This window comes from Equus quagga, chromosome 12, assembly GCF_021613505.1.
Source record: "Equus quagga isolate Etosha38 chromosome 12, UCLA_HA_Equagga_1.0, whole genome shotgun sequence".
Taxonomy (NCBI): Eukaryota; Metazoa; Chordata; class Mammalia; order Perissodactyla; family Equidae; genus Equus; species Equus quagga.
In genome coordinates this window covers 66,406,486-66,428,635 of record NC_060278.1, presented here as the reverse complement: position 1 = coordinate 66,428,635, position 22,150 = coordinate 66,406,486, and the positions used below count along the sequence as shown (strand labels likewise).

The window sequence follows — 22,150 nt, the reverse complement described above, 5'->3', positions numbered from 1 at the left end:
ATCCGCTTCATATTCCACCTGGCACTTCATTCCCCAGTCTTGCCTGTGCCTCTCTTGTTAGCTCACCTGTTTTAATCTGAAAATTCTAAGACTTTCCTTATCTTTATTTTTGTTTAAATTTTCAAAAGTCCAGGACCAGGTTTCCAAGAGGGCCGTGGTCCTGAGACTTGGTCATCGGCAAAGTAGGCCATAATTGTCACTCACTGTCTGTACAGGAGATGTTAAAAGAAGTCTCCATTGGCCAACCCAAACCTGGTTCCCCAGCCTATACCAGCCTTCTCACCGTAGGCTGCTGGCCTTAGTCAGAAGAGGGGTTGACCTGGAGCGAAGGCAGGGCTGGGGGTGCTGGGAAGCACTTGCAAAGGTTACAGCCTGAAGTTCTTGTACATTTCTTGCAAGACAGGTCCACTGACGAAAATACCCTCAATTTTTGTTTGATTACTTATTCCAGTTCCTAAATGCTCACATGTACATTCATGTTTTCATTCATCTTGAGTCAATTTTGAAAATGTATACTGTACTAGAAATGTTCTCTAGTTTCTTAGTACTTTTCTAAGTTTTCAAATTTGTGGACATATTTTATATCTTAGAATTTTTACTATTTCAATAATTATGTTTCCTTTTTTCATTCATAATTTTCTCTGCCCAGCGTTTTTAATCAATCAGTCTTGTGTGAGATTTTGTCTATTTTATCAATTTCTTCAAATAGTCAGATTTCATCCCATCAGTTTCTTTTTGAAAATCTTGTTTCTTTCTGTTATTATCCTTATTATTCCCTTTTTACTTTGCTTGGTTTTACCATGTGGTTTTTTTCTAACTTGAGTTGAATGCCTGCTTTTAAGTCTTTCTCATTTTAGAGCATATGCTTTCAAGGCTTTAAATTGCCCTTTAAGTACTGCTTGACTTGCACCCCACTGGTTTTAACACATAATGTTATCACTGTCATTCAGTTTAAGTATTTTAATTTAATTATCTAATGGTTGTAATTATTATACTTTTTTCTTTGCCATAGGCATTATTTAGAAATGATTTTTTGTTGTTTCTAAACATATTGGGGGAAAAGAGGATTCTCTTTTCATTGTAGATTTCCAGTTTTATCACATTGTTGACAGAGAATGTATTCTGAACAACATCTGTTCCTTGGTCTTTCTTGATTAGCCACAGCAATGGCCAATTTTTATAAAGCCCATGTATGCTTGAAAAGAATGTATATTCACTCTTTGTTGGCAGTAGGGTTCTATATGTTTCCATTAGCTCAAGCTTATTAATTACATGATTCTAATTCTATGTATATTTACTAATTTTTGTTTGATCTAAAAGTTTCTGACCTTTCAAAATCTGTTGTTAATTAATGTTTTTACATTCTTTCTAGACTGTGTAAGTACCTTGGACACTGTATCTCCGTTTATTCCCTGTGGGTCTGTTTCTGTTTTCTTTTGTTTCTCTTGATTTTGAATCACTCTGTCATGTTTTTCTCAAATTTCTGGCAGTTTTTGAATGGATATTGTGTAGGAGCATTTTTGGAATGATTTGAGGACGAGGAAGTTTTCCTCCTCTAACGAGGATTTACATTTGCTTCTGGCAGGCATCTGGGGCAGAGGCAATCTTGGATCCCTTTCATCCAGGTATGAGGATCGAGATGGTTTGGAGGCAAGCTTTGGTCCCTTTAAGGGCCACACTATTTCCGTTTCACTCTTATCTATAGGAAGTAGCCTGTTGAAGTCCCAGTTCAAAGTGTGAGTGGTTTATTAGGGTTCCTCTTCCATGGTAGACCTGGACTTCAGTTTTTATTCTCTGGCTTTGTGGTATTCCCTACAGCTCCATTCAGCTTCTCAGACTCTCAGCTGCCTTTTCTGGAACTGGCACATGCCCTTCAAAGAAAAGGTGCCCAAATGTTAGGCTTATCTCTCTCAATTGCCTTTTTTCCCTAGATTTTGATTATGTAATTCTTCACTACCTTGTCTCTCTAAGCTGTCAAAGAGATATTTTTTATACTTTTTTTTTGTTCTTAGTGCAAAGATAGACCTGCATTACCTACAATGCCATTATGAGAAGCAGAAGTCCTTGTCATATGCACTTTTTAAAACAAATTGTATTATTGATGTATAGCATACACACACAGAAAAGTAAACAAATCATGAGTATACTGCTTGATTGATTATCACAGAGTGAACACACCCCATAACCCCTGCCCAGTCAAGAAATAGTATCAGCACTCCGAAGCCTGCCCTGGGTCTCTTCCTCCCTTCTCCCTCATGGTCACTTCCAGTTGGCTGCTGCTTCCTTCTGAAGGCCAGAGAACCGGATGCCCTCTGACCCCTTTGAGTTTTAGTTATGAAATGCATAGCTTTGATGAAGTCATTTCTAATTTAGTTTCTGTTTTACCTTTTAAATCTATTACTGGAATGGTTTTCTCCCCTTCCATTTCATCTTTCTTTCCTTGTGATGAGCTCTCCCACGGCTTTTAACAATTTGTGTCTTTAGATTGTACACGATACTACTTATTTTCCTATGTGTGGTTACTAGAAAGTTCCAAACTCATAACCGTCTGCTGACCTGTAGAATATGTTATTTCAGAATGTTGTTATGTTTTATACGCATTTATGAAAAGTTATCCAGAATATGAACTTGTTCCCTTACGTTTATTTCTCATGTCAGATTAGCCCTGTCCCTAACTCCCTTTCTTTAGCTAGAGGTGATCAAAAGAAACAAATGAGGAAGTTACTGCTTTGGTTTGGAATGTTCTCTTGCTGTCTCCCTGCTCTAGACCACAGGAAGAATGACAGAGCCCTGATCTTTTGTGATTATAATCTTGGATCTCCTTTTGACCAGTATCATCTTTTGACTAATTAAACTTGACTTCTAAGTTCTCATTTACCACCTTCCTCAGATTGACTTTTTCATCTAAAGCACTTGGTGTAGAGGCTGGCATATGTTGGTGTTTGATAATTAATTAGTTAATGGTAATCTGATAGTGTGGTTCTCGAAGGCAAGATGCAAGGACATATGTGAGATAAAAAGGGAATGGCCAACTTTTTTTAAGTCAGAAATGAACTTGGCTTCTGTCTCTCCTATTCTTGACTGTTAGCAATTTGGTAAATTTAATTTTTGTCATCAAAGGATCAGAATCCTGACAAAATAGACATTTTGTTTTACTTAGCTCTTTTCCTTGAGAAGTGTTGGGTGTGATGCACTGTAAGTAGAAGTTGTGCTTAGCGTCAGTATCTGGGATCACCTGTGAGACTCCAGAACTCTGAGAGAGTTCAACCGAGAAGTCATCATCCAAATGGGTGTGATCAGAAGTTTTCCTAAAAGATGAGATACCTTCCAGAAACAAGATAATCAGGGCTGAAAATTTATCGTAAAGGAAAATCATAGACTAAGCAGCTGTGAGATTCTCTCTGAAGCAAGGATGCGTGAGCAGCTGGAACAGGGTCAGTCTGCAGCCAGGGAAGGTGAGAGGCAGAATTGAGTCATTATGTACTGGGTAGTACTACCCAGTACTGTTCTGGGGAGAGAAGTGCTGAGTCCGGGGTGGACAACTTGGGAATGTCCTCTGGAGTGATACAGTGCTGTTTTACCGTGCTTCGTCTTGGCCTACCTGAAATCTTTACTATTTTGTTAGGGTTAGGCTTAAGGTTCTTATATAAACTTGATAAGCTAATATTTATAATAATAGTAGAAGTTTCTATCATTGATTTATACACATTATCTCATTTATTACAGCAACCCTGTGCAGTGGAGGTGTCATTACCTGCATTTTATTGATAGGAGACCTAGACTCTTTTCTGGGGCTGTGTCCAGTGAGATGAGTTCTCCTATACTCAGGACGGGTGGTGGGCCAGGCTGGCTTTCCTAGTTTTGTGGCTCCAGAACTCCCTCTTCTGCTGTTCTCCCAGAATGTTTATAAGTGTGGCCCTTTACTTTCTTAGATCCCTTGGCTCTTTTCCCCTCCTCCACTTTAAATGGAAAGATTCTTCTTCTGCCCTTATTGTCCCAGTTAAGCTCGGTTTAGAATTCACTTCCAGCAGCTTCTCCTCGGTGCAGAACTCTCTGCTGAAAGGGCGCTTAGGCTGGTACGGTTCTGGAGTTGTAGGGCCTGGATTGCTCCTGCATCTACCACAGACCCTCTGTTCTCACCCTTAAAATGGACCTGCAGCCCCTTCCAGATGGGCTGCCCTCCTCACCTCAGCCTGCCAGTCATTTGAGTGAGTACCAGTTGACAATGTGGGTTCTTGCATTCTCAGGAGCATCATACATCCTTTTGCTATGCCTCCACTTCCTTCTGTACAATTGCAGATAAAATGGGGGTTTGGTTGCCATCAATAGTTTGTCCAGCTTACTGGTATTTTGTCACCTAATTTCATCATGAGTTTTTGGTTTGCTCTCCTAGTTGTTCTATCTTTTTTTATATTTATATGAGGGAATTCAGGGAGATTTTTAAAAAGAAAGACTATTGTGCCACTGCTTTCCTAGAATTCCTCTTACTACTTGATATTTAAGTAAGTTACAACATTGTGAGGGAGATCTCTCAAAGGAATGTTTAAGAGGCCCTACCCCAGCACTCTGGGAGCAGAATAAAAGGTGTAGGGTGAGGAGAGGGAGAAGGTAATTGGGGAGAGGGAGAAAGGAAGGACAGGGGAAAGGAGAGAATAGGGAGGCTAGTGAGAGAATGTAGCAGACCTGCACCTCTGCCAGGGAGGCAACCAACAGGCCAAATCCCACAAGGGCTGTAGCACAACCAGACCTCTTTCAATACAAATTTGAGATCTGAAAGTAGTTTATTCTCAGTGAAGCAAGTTTACCCGTGGTTTCAGAAGTTGGAGAGGAGACTCTAGGGGTCAGGTCCTGATTGTTTAGGTCAAAATAAGGTAGGGGAGACCGAAACATGGCCAGGTCTCCGAGAAAATGGGGCTTATAGCAAACGGGCCTCAGGGAGAGGCCGTGTGTACATGTTGCTGTCAGTAGGTCCAGATGAGCCTGAAGTCATTCCAGCCCAGGACCCAGGTATGAGTATGGACGCCTCCAAATTGTTCCAGTTGCCTGCATTCCAGGTCACCCCTGGATATTCAAACTGAAGCCCCAACTTTGCAGAGCAGAGACAAGCCGCCTACACTGTGCCCTGTCCAAATTCCTGATCCATAGAAGCAATAAACATAACAAGAAGTTGTTGGTGGTGGTTTTACACCACTAAATTCAGGTTAGCTGTTACAAGCAATAGAAAACCAGAGTAGCCCTGGTGATTGGTTTGGCTGATTAGCTATCCAGATTACAGGAGAGGGCTGCAGTGTGAGCAGAGGCCTGGAGACAAGCCCGCATGGCCCTGTCTGGGGAACTGGGCATCTCCAGCTGAAGGAGTGGCTCATGTGGCAGAGTTTAGCATCACTGCAGGCCAAGGGAACACATTCATGGGCTGCAAGGGTCTTTTTCTCATCTCTCCAGCAGCCGCTCAGTCCTGCTTTGTGCTGGCCCAGCCACACCAAGAGCAAGGATTCTGCTATTACTCATATTTATAAAAAGAAGAGGAGACATGCTAGGGGGCCAGAGTGACAGGGGTAGGATTGTCATTTTAAGATACCTCCTTAAATTCTTTTCAATGAAAGGTAAATTTGAATTACAGAAAGGCCGTCCATCAGAGTTCTTTTTTCACACTTAGCTTTCTGGCCCTGTTGAACATTTACCTATTAATTCTCTTGGTATACCAGAATGCTGTCGCTGCAAATAGCAGGAACATTGTCTCAAACTGCCTCAAACAATTAACACGTTTGTCATTTATTTCTGGAAGTCCAGGGGTAAAGCAGGCCCTGGGATTGGTTGATACTGCCCTTCACTTTTGTCATCAAAGACCCAGGCCCTTTCCATTTCCCTGCTCTGTCGTCCTCAGTGCTGACCTCATCCTTAGACCAAGAGCAAGATGGTGGCAGCAGTGCTCTTATGGACAGAATTGTGTCCCCAGAATTCATATGGTGAGGTCTGGATCCCTAATGTGATGGTATTTGGAGATGGGCCTTTAGGGGGTAATTAGAGTTAGATGAGGTCATGAAGGTCAAGCCCTCATGGTGGGATTAGTGCCCTTATAAGAAGAATCATGAGAGAGCTCTCCCTCTCTCTCTGCCATGTGAGGACACAGCAAGAAGGCAGTCGTCTGCAAGCTAGGAAGTGGGCCCTCACCAGGAACCAAATTGGCCAGCACCTTGATCTTGGACTTCTCAGCTTCCAGAACTGTGAGAAGTAAACATTACTGTTTAAGCCACCTGGTCTATGGTATTTTCTTATAGCAGCCCAAGTTAATACAAGTGCCAAGAACCTCATCTAGACGTCACAAAGATAGAAAGAGACTCTCTCCTCTCGAGTCTCTTTGTTAGGAGCAAGGAAAGCCTACCGTAGACTGCTTCTCACATCTCATTGACTAAAATTTGATCACAGGCCCATTCCTAAGCTAATCATTGGCGAGGTTGTTATAATTGACTGAGACAAGAGAAGCTTTTTCTGTAAAGGGCCCGATAGTAAATATTTTAGGCTTCGCTCCTCTTCCTCCTCCCTTCCCCCATCCCCTTTCTCTCCCTTTTTCTGTCTTTAAATCTTAGCTCAAGGACTGTGCAAAGCAGACTGTGACTGGATTTGATCACCCCTGGTTTAGACTAACGGTTTGCTGACCCCCAGCTCATGATCTACTAATCATGATCTCCTCCTGAATCAGACAAGGGGTTACCTTCCCCTGAGTTATACCAGGAGGAGGTTGATTCCTGAACAAAATTGAGATTCCATTAAAAGGAAGAAGGGAGCTGGACATGGAGTAGGCAGCCACAGTGTTGCTATACTTGGTTGAAAGAAGAGTTCACAGATGCAGGAAACAGCCAAAGTTGCTGTGTCTAAAACAGAACTCCACCCCAGCAAGATTTTTGACAAATGACTCTGGTAGTTGAAAACTAAAACACTACATTCAGGTTTTCTGTAGTGAATAGATATTACTTTTATAATCGGAAAGAAAAAAACAAGCCCTCGAAACTGTCTTTTGGAAATATTCTAAAATTAGATTGTGTGATGGTTACACAATTCTATATTAATAAAAACCATAGATGACATACTTTAAATGAGTGAATTTTATGTTATATGAATTACATACCAGTAAAGCTGTTTCTTTTTAAAAAAAAAAAAAAATCTTTTGAATTTTAAAGCTTAAAAACCACGTCCTGAAGCTCTGTGGTGCTTGCCCTGTCAAGGCAAGGGCACCTTTGGTCTTATGGCTGGTTTCACAGCTTTCACTGATGGCCTTAGAAATCTTCCTATAATGGGGATGCTTTTAATGACTTTTTTTTTACATAGGTACTAAGTATTCTTCTTGTCATACAAAGTATCTTATATTTTATAATCAAATGCTTACAATAAAAATAAAACTGATGCAGAAACAGGAAATTACTGGATATTTTTGTCCTTTTCACCTCTTTTTAAATTTTATTTGCTCTTTGTGTCCATTAGGATTCTTTCTGTTGTAAGTGTTTACTGGATTTAAACTGCTTTAAGTCAAAGGGAACTCTACTGGCACATGGCAAGAAATCCAGTGGTAGATGGTCTTTGGGCTGGCTTCACCCAAGGCTCAGATGATGCCACTGGGCTCTGACTCCTCTTTCTCTTTTTCTTGGCTCCATTTCCTCTGGATTGACCCAGTTCTCAGGCCCAGCAGCTGGAGGCTTTTGTCCAGGCATGCTGAGCCAAAGTTTCTCATTGGCTCTGACCACATCATGTGCCCACCTGCTCCACAAGCACTGTAGCAAGGGGAGGGTACCATGGGCTTATACCTGGACTCCATGCTTCACCTTGAACCAAACCCAAGATAGATGGATTACGATGGAGTAATGGTGGTTCATCAGAGCAAAACAGATCTGTCACCGATTGAGTGGCAAACCTCCACATTTTCCTTCTCTCTGTACCTGACTTCACTTCTCCATTTTGTTGTCCATTTTATTTCTTCTCTTTCAGTTCCTTGTGGCTCATCTTCCCTTTTATTCTCTTTAACTTATATTTCTCACCTTTGAAGAACAGTCTTTGAGCTCTTGGTAATAGCCTTCTGGAAAAACGAAATTTGTTTTAAGTTGGGATTTGAAAAGGAAGATTTGAGCTTGATAACTGAGTGGACAAGCTTCTATTCAGTGAGGGCTTTAGTGAGGGAGTGTGTGCAGATAGGCCAAGTAGGTAAGACAAGAAAAAACTCAAAAAGCAAAAAGGGAGACCTTAATATGTGTTCTTGTACTTTTGTACTGAATCTATTTTGAGTCTCAGTTGGGAGACTTATAGTATTACCTTAACCTACAAGGGAGATGTGAGGAGCAATGCTGAATCCCCTTTCATGGCCTTCAAGTAGTTGTCTAATTTCTTCTATTTTCCTTTGTCAGCGTTGGTGCATTTTAGTTTGATTGTCACTATGGTGGCCCGGAAGTGTGTTTGAATCTGCCGCTTCAAACAACGCCGGATCTGTTTTCTCTGAGTGCGGTGATTCTCAGACAGATGCCAGCAGAATTATTCTGCACTTGAGTAAAGTGGTCTTTTCCAAGTTTGTAGGGAAATGAATCTTTGTAATTTTGAGAACTTTCTCAAAATCGTTTTACTAAAACTTTGGTAACCTGCTGTAGCTTGCCTACTAGAAGAGAAAATGAATGAGAGTACCAAATGAATAATAATGAAAAATGTGAAATCAGCTGGTCTTGTTAGCTTTGATAGATTGGTTTTTTATCATGGATGTTTGTGTTAGTGGTGTGATTTTTATATTGTATCTGTATATTCATTGTCCGCTAGTAAAAATGTTTCTAATTTGCATGATGAAGCTAAGTATATCAATACTTCATGATATTTTACAGAAAGTTCTATGAATTTCAGGTGTTCTACCATATTGAAAAGCACTACTGTCCAGGATAATTGAATCCCTAAAAGCATTTCCAGTATTGAGTCTGGGACCGATGGTCCTTACTGAGCAGCAGTTATCTATTATATCGATATCTACTGGATATGGTTGTTTTGGAGCATTATTACATCTGTAATCATGAGCACAGTTGAAACTGGTTTCTACTGTTTTGAAAAGTGTACTTACCCAGAATTGGGGATGCCCTTTTCTGGTATCCCCTGAACTTTCACACTGATGAGAGAAGCCTTCCCGCCTGGCTCCTGGGGTCTACCCAGGAGAACGTTTCCTCCTAGCTTGCATTCTGCCTGCCTTTCCTCCACAGCTAATCCATTTATTCATTCATAATGATGATTTGTTATCATTCACTTTCTTGTGTCTTCTTTTTGTCTTTGGCTTCCTTTTAGCAGCTTCTTGGGTGAATGAGTATTTGAATAATAAATTGATTCAGCTTCTTCATTTTAATATAGTATTGACCCTCTAAACGGCCCAGTAGCAAACCAGCGCAGTCTTGTCAGCAATTCTCTTTGATTTCTACCATGTTCACGTAACAGGAGGCAACCTTTAATAGCCAAGTTGTTCGGTCCCTTTCCTTCAGGCACGTTCCCTGGGTGCTGCCACTCCCATCTCATTGTCATCATGGAGGTGGGCCCAGAACACTGGGTCAGAACTCAGGGAGAGGCCTGCCTTACACATCTGAGCTTCCCCTCAGTGGAGGGTGTCTACACTAGACCCCATTCCCATTCGCCAGAGTTAATTGGCCTCTAAGGAGACTCACTTATCCCAGAGAAGTGACATAGTAACTTCTTTCAGAGTCTGAATGTTGCCTGAGCCCACAGTGAGCCCATCCACCATCCCATCATGCCTTCTGGTTTCCCTCTCCCCTGGATCCTGTGGGGACCTGAAATTGGCCACCCCAAGATATGTCTCTTTGGCATCAGGATTATTTGAGGCTGATTGCTTTTGATAAACTGGGACAGGGAAGGAGGCTCTGAGGAGTGGAACTTGCCCTTTGTTAGGACACAGTTATATTTGTAAGGTAAATCTCTATCTGTAAAAGGTGCCTCCCTCTCTGTACCAGGAAGAAGAAAGGAGATGACCTTCTCTCTGAAAACTCTTAATCAATACCAAAGACAAGGACTTAAAATCTGCATTTTATTGTGCTAGTCTGGTAACCTCCTGTAACTGACTTCCCTCCCCCTCCCAACGTTGGCGTTTCTTTAAGGATTAAGCATCTTTCCTTAGGCTAGGAGCTGATTGCTGCGCTCACCTGTGACCACCTAGCTCCAGACGATAAGACTTGCCTCCTGCTACACCCACCGAGATAGCAGACCATTACCTGCTGTGTCCATCCAGCACTGTGCTGACAGGGCAATCTTGTGACTGTTGTGGGAGGGACATTTCAATCACATGTGAAACACCCTGTTTGGGGGTATATAACCACTATGTGCACCCCACTTCTTTGCTCCCCTTTCTTCCTTCGGGAAGAAAGGCCCCGGGCCATGGTTCCTCATAAAGCTTTGTTTAATTTTCTCTTGCTATTCTGTCTCATGTGAATTTAATTCATTCTCCGGCCAGACGAACCCACATTTGGGGAGAGGAAATGTCCTGCCTCCCCTACAATCCCCTCATGTGGTGTGACCTTTGCCAGCCCAGTCTGAGCCTCCTTGTCTCTTCTCTTACAGACGCATGCATGCACACACACACACATATGGAGACAGACAGACATGTAACAGCAAGAGTCTAGTGTTTTGTTTGATGGTCCTCCATCAGTCCTTAAGCCCCAGCAAAGATAATTCTCCCCTGACAATATCAGATGCCCTTTTACAAAAAGCACCCTCTACAGTTTAATTATAGAACCAATTATGGTAATGTCTAATAAACAGAAAAAATTTATTATGTTCATAGTATTTTTTAAACTTTGTCAGAACACAAGGCCTGATTGTATTACATTTTTGAAAGGCGTAAAGTTGTATGATAAGACCTTTACCCTCCCTGTTCTTTTTGGCAGCAGATATTTAAAGCCAGGTCGCTTTAGGTGACTGGCTCCGTAAATCTGTTTTAACCACCTCAAATTGGAGAGTACAGCCAGCACGCTAAAGACAACACCCTTCTGGTGACACGTCTCTGCTGATTTAAAAGAAACCCAGGGAGCAAGAGTAAATGTCTCCAGTGTTCACCTTCCCTGCAAAGAGAATTTTTATCAATCCGGGTGTTAAGTTTGGGATCCATAGAGTTATCAAAGAGAAAATTGAGAACACTTATCCATTTCATCAAGGACTCTGCAGCCATCACAAATGACTCTCAGCTACTCAAATCTCATTATGGGTTCAGGGTGGTTATCTCTGTTTAAGGGTGGAGGGAAACACCTATTATAAAGCCTCTCAGGCCTCCCCGCACCTCATTAAGGAACTTAAAAATAAAAAAAAAAAAGGAAAAGTGGTATGAGAAAGTCGTCCTGAGAATTAAAATGGAGCAGAATGATGAGGTCTGTTTTGAGGCCACAGAGGGGGAAAAGGCAAGGGTTTTGCTTGTGCAGCCTCTGCCACAATAAAGAGGACCGCAACACAGACGGACTGTACCCTACAAAATGTCGCCCATAATTCAAGCTGTCAGCCTAATCCCGCTGTTTGCAGGTAGAGAGAAGGAGCCCTTGTTTCCTGGGTGAAGAGAGAGCCTTGTTTGCTGACCTCTGGTCCGCAGCCTGCCGCAGACCGCCCCGCTCTGTTGGCCTTTGTGTCGCTGCCCGCTCCTTCCCTCCTTTTTGGCATTGTGCTCCCTTCGAGTGGCCCCCTGGAAGGGACCACCCAGGGGGCTGCACAATAGGGACTGAGGTAGCCACCAAAACATAGGTTTTTGTAAGACAGCCCGTTAAAAGAAAAATACTGTTTAACTATGTATGTGTTTGTCCTTTCTACAACTGTTTTGTGTGGCAAACAAAACCCCATATACAGACCTCACTGTGGCCGCACATACAGCTGTTCCAGCCATCGGGTGTCAGGCTTGAGATAGTCGCTTCCAGTTTATTTTCCCAGGGCACTAATTCTTGATGCAGTTTATATTTACATGTTTGGATTTATGGTCAGGAAACTTGATATCAAAGTAAACAAAGTGCGCTCGCTTTATGAAACTAGTTTATCAATAGCCCTCAGAGTTGGTGGTGTTGCTCTTGGGTGAAATTTGTCTGTAACGCCACTTAACAAAAGCTAGCAGCCGGAATTCAGTTCTCAATAGCCATTTACACCTCTGTAAAAGGATTAGCTCTCGCCGATTGTTACACTGTTTAAATCTTAATTTGCATCTTTATGGAGGTAGGGCTTCCACAGACCTCTCGGGTTCCCTGTTGTATTTGTGTACCTGTCTGTGGGAGGTCACTGGAGGTTTTCTCTTATTGGTGAAGGTGCTAAACTGCTTCAGGATGACCAGTAAGCTACACAAATTGAATTAGCTGTCAGGGTTTGACTGACAGCAGCCGCTTTGGTTCGTTAGTTATATTTTGTAGCAGTTGTGGTCCTTGAGAGGTGGGTACATGAATGCGTTGTTACTTCTGTTTAAACTTAAGAATTCTCATGGGTCTTAGGAGGATTTTTAAATGTTGTTAATTGTAACCAGCAAATTTCCCTGGGAAGTAAATGTGAAAAAACAGAACCAGAACGTGATAAATGTGATGGTTTTAAAAGTAATCTTTTCTATCCAGACCATGTGTTCTAAGTTTAAAGATCAAAACCTTCTTATGTTTTTGTTGGAGGGTGGGGTCAAACCCATGAGAAGGAAGAAGTTGAGTTTCTGGGCCAGTGTTCAGCAGGCAGTGGAATTGGAAGCAGAGGCTGGTCGCATTGCCCGGCGCCCACCTTTCTGTGTAGGGGCTGTTCCTAAACTCCATGCTCAGAACTTATGGACCACCTCCACGGAGGATGCCTTTTTGTTGTAGCTCATTTAGAAACACAATTTCTTTCCCTAAAACTTTTTTCTGGATGTGACCAACTATGGTGCTTTGTTATTCTTCAGTCTCATTAAAAATACAGTAAGCGTATTTTATAAAACTTTTTAGGGCCCGGCCCTATGGCCAAGTGGTTAAGTTCACACGCTTGGCTTCAGTGGCCCAGGGTTCTGCTGGTTCAAATCCTGGGCACAGACATGGCACCACTCATCAGGCCATGCTGAGGCGGCGTCCCACATGCCACAACTAGAAGGACCCACAACTAAAAATACACAACTATGTACCAGGGGACTTTGGGAGAAAAAGGAAAAATAAAAAATCTTTTAAAAAAACTTTTTAAAAGTGACACTACATTATGTAAATTATGATTAGTTATGGTCAGTGATTACCATGCCATTTTGAGAGTGTTGTTCCCTGGGGAAAATAAAACCTGGAAGTCAGGCCTACAGTACTGCACCAGAAACACGTCAACTCTAAGATAACACCTGCAGCACTCTGTGGACATTACCTAGTGGGGTTAAGGAAAAGTTTATTTTCTACAGCCCTCCTACAGGGTTATTTTTGCCAAAAAGTAATTCTCAGTTTGCAATACTGAAAGAAAAAGCATAGTACCTTTTCTCTCTTCCTCGCTTTTTAAAAGAAAATTATACCTTCATTTGAGTGTTCACTTTAGCCTGGAGTGGAGTTGTTTTCTTTCAAGTTATCTCCTAAATTCTGTGTGACTGAAAGATGAAAATGAAGCTAGAAAGCAATTACTTTAAATTTGGCCCCCCAAAATTTATTTATTGTATGCCTGCACTGTTGCGTAAAATAAAATGTGCCTCTTTAAAATGCCTTTTGTGTTTCTAGTGATTATGTTACCGAAACCAAAGTGGGCTCCCTCCTGGCGAATTAAATAAGACTCTTCACCACAAGTAGTTGTCTCACAAAATAAACTATATTTTGCAGCAAATAGGAGCCCATGAGGAATCATTTCCAGAGTCATGGCATCCCGACCAAAGGGAAGCAGGGACATTTATTTCAGATGGGAATGAATATTCAAAAGGGAGAGGGGGGTATTCGCTTGTGCAGGCTCAGTTAGAAAACATGCTAACATATGCACTACAGGTTATGGTAATGAGGCGTAAGCTCCTCCTGGAGAGATCTTAGCATTAAAAATAAGGCAAAGGTCATAGGCGTAAAGTAGCTTTTGTGATGAGGCTTGGTCTGATTCAGGGTGGTTGGTGATTGCATCTCCTTCACATAACCAAAGGAAAACAGCAATTTGGAACAACAGTTAAATGCTTCCAAACCCACGCTTGAGTTCCTTGGGGCAACTAGTGGGTAACAATTACTTGTCATCCATCAGATTTGTCCACTTGCTGGATTTGGCAGAGACAAACTGATGGTAACGCCCAGCATGTTGGTGCCAGGCCCCTCCGCAGATTCCCCAGGAAAGACTGGACGTGGGCTTGTCAGACTGATGCCCCTCCAGCTGGAATTATTTTGGTAGGAATGCAAATAGAAGACATGAAAGAAATTGAGGCCTTGAATTCTAAAATAGTATTTTTATAACACAGTCTTTCATCTTTAGCTGCATAGTGTTTGAATTCCTTAATAGAGTTGTTTTCAGCAAAGGACTGATGGATATTTTGTAAACTAAAGTAAGGTATCACGTGGGGAAATACCTATTAGAAATCCTCAGTGCAGACCAATTCGTCTTTTAGCCAGGGAAGGTTCTGAGTTAATCTAGAGTAGTCCATAAGCTCTGTGCAGACAATACTTGTGGCCATCTTATTGATCACTCATTGCCTAGCCGTGGAAGCCCTGGACTCATATAACAACAACCGTATAAAAACATACTGTAAAAATAGGTGTCATGAATTTCTCTAATCTAGGTTTAAAATCTTGGCCTGTCATTCATCACATAGTGTTGTTAAGTGTGTCTTCAGTATTGTGCTGAGTGTGACATGAAACTTAAAGTAAGATAAAAATTCAAAAGTCCAATTGCTGTACTCAACAAGCTTTTGGTCTTGTTGAAAAGACTAGACAGACATGACATAACTAGAGAACGGTACACTGTAGGAGGTTGTCTGTCTTGTGCTAAAGGAATTCAGGGGTGAGAAATATCCTTATGAATGAGGTAGTCAGAGAAGCTCCTAGATAAGTATGAGATGAGCTAGTCTAAGCAAGCCTGATATTTGGACTGATCAGATTGGAAGAGAACAAAGGTTATCTGGCATCTGTCCTGACTGGACAGTCAGGTATAATTGAGCACAGGCATACCATGGGGGTGGGGGTGGGGGGGATGCAGATACAGGCAACCAAGAGTGCGTTGGCTGTAGAGAATTTATAAACAGTAATAAAACCGCTGAACCTATTTTCTCTTGTCAGCATTCCTGAGAATGGCACAGAGAAAATAGCCCTCCCTGGAGGGGGGCTGCTCAACACCCTGCCCGCCCCCCACCTTGGCACCCCAGCCTTAGTGAGTGTCTGCTGACTTCCACTCCTGCACTGGTGTTCCAGAGGAGGTACAAAAACATCAAGCCTCTTGGTACCACCTGGTTCAGGAAGCGAGACTAAAGGCAGTCTGAGCCGGAGACCTCAAGCCTGCAGGCCAGCTCTGTTTGTCCAGCATAGCATCAACCTTATTTTGAAATAGTGGCCACATTTTTAAATTTGGGAGATGTCATACAAAATAAAACTAGCAATTGTGAATTTCTAGCTTCTCTTGAAAACCAGGAAGACCTGCATCACTGAGATACATTCCACAGTGGGAGCTGAGAGTGACTGGCCCTTTGAGTGAGGTACATGCCCCAGTTTTTCGCAACCCTACCCCACCAGCTGTCGGCGCTTGACTTCCTCCCGGCTGAGTTGTGAATGACTGTTCTCCCCCTCTGCCACCCGTACCACTGCTGTCACGCTTACACGCTCTTCCCCTGCCATCTAGAGCACAAGTTCAGTGTTCTGGCTGGGCTTAAGCTTCAAATCTCTGCCCTCACCAACCACATCTGCACATAGCTGCCAGGCTAACCCTCTCAAAAACACTACTTTCAAGAAACCGGCTGTAGCTCAGAAATCCACAAGATTTATTACTGTTTTCTCACCAGAGTTTCATATTGAATTTTATTTCCCATTACTATCCCATCACCACCAAGAGCAACCCCCACCTGGCCACACTGGTGTCCTTGCTGGTCCTGCACCCCTCTTACCCTGGCATTTCCTGTCACCTTTGCCTGTGCTACCCCTTAGCTTGAAGTGTCATCTCCTCCCCCGTCTACATCCTGCCTGGCTGAAGTTCCTCCTCTGTAGTCAAGCCCCTGTGATGCCAGGGAGCTCTCTGTCTCTCTACTGCCTCACAGCTCCCGATTGTCTTCCCAGTGATGATGTGCTCTCCTTTGCTGCTCTGAAATTGGCTCACCTCCGGTGGGCCTATCTTCCTCTTCTTAAGGGCAGGTGTTATTCTGTGAATTAACTGGTGACAAGATAAAGCCTTCCAGGAAGAATTAGGACCCATATTTTGCCTAAGGAAAAAGAAGTATTATAGGTACTATAAGTCATATAGGTCAGGAGTCTGGAAGGCTTTTTGGGTTTTTAAAAATTTATTTTCAAATTATTTTCTTGAGGTCATATTGGCTTATTACATTGTGTAAATTTCAGGTGTACATTATTATGTATCAGTTTCTGTGTAGACTGCATTGTGTTCACCACGAATAGTCTAGTTTTTATCCGTCACCATACATATGTGCCCCTTTACCCCTTTTGCCCTCCCCCGACTCCTTTCTCCTCTGGCAACCACTAGTCTGTTCTCCTTATCTGTGTGTTTGCTTGTCCTCCACATATGAGTGAAATCATACGGTGTTTATGTTTCTCTGTCTGGCTCATTTCGCTTAGCATAATACCCTCAAGGTCCGTCCATGTCGCAAATGGCATGATTTTGTCTTTTTTTAAAACTGATTAGTATTCTTTTGTTTATATATACCACATCTTCTTTATCCATCATCCGTTGATGGGCGCTTGGGTTGCTTCCACATCTTGGCTATTGTGAATAATGCTGCAGCGAACATAGGGGTGCATAAATCTCTTTGAATTCTTGATTTCATGGTCTTTGGATAAATAGCGAGTAGTGGAATAGCTGAATCATATGGTATTTCTATTTTTAATTTTTTGAGAAATCTCCATACTGTTTTACATAACGGCTGCACCACTTTGCATTTCCACCAACAGTGTATGAGGGTCCTCTTTTCTCCACATCCTCTCCAACATTTGTTGCTTCTTGTCTTGTTAATTATAGCCATTGTGACAAGTGTAAGATGAAATCACCTTGTTTTGATTTGCATTTCCTTAATAATCAGTGATGTTGAACATCTTTTCATGTGCCTGTTGGCCATTCATGAACAAAACAAAAAGACAACCCACCAACTGGGAGAAAATATTTGCAAATCATATGTCCAACAAGGGGTAAATTTCCAAAATATATACAGAACTCATACAACTCAACAACAAAAAAACAATCCAGGGGCTGGCCCAGTGGTGTAGTGGTTAAGTTTGCATGCTCTACTTCAGTGGCCTGGAGTTTGCAGATTCAGATCCTGGGTGCGGACCTACACACTGCTCATCAAGCCGTGCTATGGCAGCATCCCACATACAAAATAGAGGAAGATTGGTATGGATGTTAGCTCAGGGCCAATCTTCCTCAAGCAAAAATAGGAAGATTGGCAACAGATGTTAGCTCAGAGCCATTCTTCCTCACCAAAAAAATACAGACAAACAATTCAATCAAAAAATGGAAGGCTTTTGGCAAGGGAGCTCAGGAGTGAAGGACCCAACAAGGATCTGGTGGCCCAGAGGGACTAAGAATCTCAGCCTTAGAGTTTAGACAAGAGCTCAAGACTTGTCAAGGAAGTGGGGCACCAACAGGGTGGCCCAGAGTCCAGAATAGGGCTTGAATCAGGGGAGGGGGAGCATTTATATTTTTTGCCCAAGATGAAAGCCTGCTTCAGAGTCAGCGTGAGCCTGAGCCTACACTTGCCATTCACCCTCCAATGAGACAGAGCACATCTCCTTCATCTTTGTGATATTAGTCACATGGCCATCAAATAGAGCCAGTAACTTAACCCACTGTTGTACTAATTACAAATTAGTAATACTTTGCTAATTAACATATTGCTTTCTAAGTTACTTCGTTTTCTTTTTGGAGTACATGTTGAATATTCCCAACTACATATGTCATCAGCTTTTATAACGTAGAAGTACTGTTTGTCTTTGGTATCTTGTCCCATAGCTTTTTAGAATCATGCTTTCCCCCACATAGACATTTTTTTAAATTTTTTCTTGCTGGGGAAGATTTGCCCTGAGCTAACATCTGTGCCAGTCTTCCTCTATTTTGTCAGTATGTGGGCTGCCAGCACAGCATGGCCGCCAAGAGAGAGGTATATGTCAACCCCCAGGAACTGAACCTAGGCCGCTGAAGCAGAGCAAACTGAAGTTAACCACGAGGCCACTGGGGCTGGCCCAAATAGACACTTATTTAAAGGGGCTTATTAACCAGTCTCTTTGGGGGCTAGTTTGATACTGTGACAGACCTAACGTAAAACAGCAGCCAAATCATTAGGTTCGACCAGTCCCCCAGTAGACTGGAAATAGATAATGAAGGCTACATTTCTCTTTCCTTGCCTCCCTATTCTTACTAAAAATAGAGAAAATTTTATTGCAGTGGGATCTGAATGGAGAAATAATATTTTTCTGCATTCAGAACTGGAGGACATAACCAGTACTTCAGCCAGCAGTGTTCAATTTCTTAGCACTGACAATTTAAGTAAATTTCACGTGAGTTGTGGAGAGCTAACTTTGTTGTGATTGACAATATAAAATGAGCCTTTTCTGCTGTTAAGATTATGTAGCACTCCCATCAGTCAGGTGGAATGCGGAGTGCGGTTGCACAGCTGTGGACGTGAACATCATTAAAGTCTTCAAAGGGTTAAAAGTTACTTCCGCTGATTCGTTTAAAACTGCCACATACACGCAAACAAGTTTTTCGAACTGCCCCATCTTACATCTTTGTCGAGAGACAGTCTAGTTGCTGCATTTTTATGTCCAGATTGTGTTACAGATGCATTTCAATAAACCGTGAAGAACCACTGTGGCTTCTAGAAGCTGACCGGCTGTGCTTAAATAAACATCTCATGCAGCACCTGTTTTATTTTCTAGGCTCCATAGTCAGAGTGACATTCTGAAAGAAGACCTTGAAGCCTGCGGAACAGCTGCCCTTCACCAGCCTCCGAGACTCTTACCTGGAGGTGGGAGTGTTGAAAAGTAAGTCAGGTATTACTGTGGTGAAATTGCTGCTGTGGTAGGATGGCCATTCTCGTTCCCACATGCTTCCAAATGAAAACAAAACTCCAGTCCACTTGGTCACCACTAGGGTAGACACTTGCAGTTGTCAGTTTAACTTTTTCATGGACTTTACCATTTACTTCTTTGTAACTGTATGTTACAATCATTGTTTAGATAGATCCACTCAGTCCCTACTCATAACAATGTGTTAAGGGCTTACTTGTGGGGAGGGAGCACAGGTAGCGTTTGCCTGGAGTATCAGCATACCTTGGTAAATAACCCAGGATATACTCCAGTATAGCCACCACCCTAGAAGATGTCCTTGGCAAGTCCAGACCCCAAATGAGTTCCTCAATTTCCAAGGTCATGCTAGTGATACAGGCCCCCAATCTGCAAGTATGGTCCCTGGACCAGCAGCATCAACAAGACTTGGGAGCTTGTTAGAAGCACATGTTCTCAGGCCCCACCCAGGACGCACTGAATCAGGAATCTGGGAGTGGGGCCCAGCCATCTGGGTTTTACTGAGCCCTTAAGAGAACTCTGCTCAGGTTTGAGAGTCAGTTCTTCAAGGATATGCCTAAAATGGCCGTAAAGCTGGGATGAGAGAGAGGGTTAATTATTTGCAGGGTAGTTGGCACATATGAACCATAATTCTTGTACATCCTTCCTAAGTCAATCAGAAATCTGTTCCGTACCCTCTCTGCACCCTTTAGGTAGTCTGGGTTTCTTTTCATAGCCTCAGGAGCTTTGTGGCATCTGAGCCTCTTACTGAGTTCATAGAGTTACAGATGTGTGATATGTGTAATGGTCTGTCCAGTACTGGCACTTGGTCAGTGTCTAATTCATGCATAATTGTTGCCAGGGTCCTAACTTTTATTTTACGGACTATTTCCTCTTATTAAAATACATCCCCACTGTTTGCTAGCAGAGAACAAGTTATTTCTTGAGCGTGGTCAGCAGATGAGTGTCTGCAAAAGCCCATCTGAAAGGACCTTGTCTGGCAGAGAGAGTGAGAGGGCCTTGGGTCTGGGTGTCTTATATCCGACGTCATTTTCTTTACCTTCAGTGTGCCACAGAGGCTGTTTTATGTTAATGACTTTCTTCGGAATAGAATTCAGCATAAATCTATTGTGTATTAGGTCCCATCAAGGCATGAGGAGAAGTCAGGGTAATGGTTTCTAAAAGGACCTTGTCAAAAGAAAACTTGGCCAATGTTGTGGTTCCATTTAACAGACCACAAGATGAGGTTCACAAGTCCTTAGTGTGTTTACATTACTGTAGGGGAGGAAGACATTTCCTCTTCCCAAATGTGGGTTCGTCTGGCCGGAGAACGAATTAAATTCACATGAGACAGAATAACAAGAGAAAATTAAACAAAGCTTTATGAGGAAGCATGGCCCGGGGCCTTTCTTCCTGAAGGAAGAAAGGGCACCAAAGAAGTGGGGTGCACAGAGTGGTTATATACCCCCAAACAGGGTGTTTCACATATGATTGAAATGTCCCTTTTACAATAGTGACACTGCTCTGTCAGCACAGCGCTTGATGGAGACAGATAGGTCTGCTGTCCCAGTGAACGCCGCGGGGTGGCAAGTGTGTTGCCTCGGCCTGGGGGGTCACAGATGAGCTTAGCAATCGGTTCCCAGCCTAAAGAAAGATGCTTAATCTTTAAGGAGATGTCAACGTTGGGAGGGGGAGGGAAGTCAGTTACAGGAGGTTACCAGGCTAGCACAATAAAATGCAGATTTAAGTCCTTGCCTTTGGTATTGATTAAGAGTTTCTAGAGAGAAGGTTTCTTCTTCCTGGTACAGAGAGGGAGGCACCTTTTACAGATAGAGATTTACCTTACAAGTGTAAATGTGTCCTAACAAAGGGCAAGTTCCATTCCTCCTTCCCTGTCCCAGTTTATCAAAAGCAATCAGCCTCAAATAATCCTGATGCCAAAGAGACATATCTTGAGCTGGCCAATTCCAGGTCCCTACATTACCTTCTGCATCTGAGCTAGTGATCTCCAAACTATGGACAATGCTGGAAATGACCTTCCTGGTCAGTAACTTTTCAACCTAAAGGAGTAAAGGGCAATGCAAGAAAATCCTCTTTCATGTTTTTATCATATGGAATAAAAAACAGCACTTTTTTTTTTTTTTGAGGAAGATTAGCCCTGAGCTAACTGCTGCCAATCCTCCTCTTTGATTGCTGAGAAAGACTGGCCCTGAGCTAACATCTGTGCCCATCTTCCTCTACTTTATACGTGGGACGCCTACCACAGCATGGCTCTCAAGGGGTGCCACGTCCAAACCTGCGATCTGAACTGGCGAACCCCGGGCCGCTGAGGCGGAACATGCGCACTTAAGTGCTGCACCACCGGGCCAGCCCCAAACCAGCAGTCTGAAATACTCCTTTACAAGGCAGTGGAAGAAGCTGTCTGGGGAGAATCTTTCTGCACTCTCTAGGTTGTTTGGTGATTATGTTATGTGAGGCTCTTTAGCCAGGCCCCTGTTTCTTTCCCACTGCCTTTTATATCTGTTGATATACTATTTGGCATAAAGCACAGTTGTGGTATGTAGCATAGAAGGCATATATGCATTTATAATTCTGTGTGCAAACTGACTATTAGACTAAATGATTCATTGTGTGACTCTCTTAACCTAGGCTGCCAAACTGTGATTGTGGGTGATAAGATAAAATATCTACATCTACTAGACTAAGCATTTGTTATAGTTCCTCAACATGCATAATGGAGCGTTGATTTCCATTATGAAAGCTTGCATTTTACGTGACTATTGATATACAGTTTTGTATAAATCAGCCTTCCTTAAGAAATGCTCCTTCTTTATGACCAACACAAATTTTAAAATTAATATCTGGAGGCTTCAAGACTGTTTCTTTACAACAATGATTTTTTTAAGCCAAATAAGGAAGTCAGGAATGGTTACTAATGTCAGCGTTATGTTCTGTTGCTATTAAGATTGCCCTGTGTGTTGTGACTGGGGATGCTGTTT

The 22,150-nt window shown here is 42.5% G+C and overlaps 1 protein-coding gene across 5 annotated transcripts in view; it reads left to right on the top strand.

Annotated features, from left to right (window-relative positions):
- KIZ (kizuna centrosomal protein) overlaps positions 1-22,150 on the top strand; it is a 120,426-nt gene that overhangs the window by 53,780 nt on the left and 44,496 nt on the right. For all 5 annotated transcript variants that reach the window (XM_046679430.1, XM_046679432.1, XM_046679431.1 and 2 more), the window contains one exon: positions 19,026-19,130. In XM_046679430.1, coding sequence (XP_046535386.1) covers positions 19,026-19,130 — 105 coding nt within the window. The remainder of the gene's footprint in view (positions 1-19,025; positions 19,131-22,150) is intronic.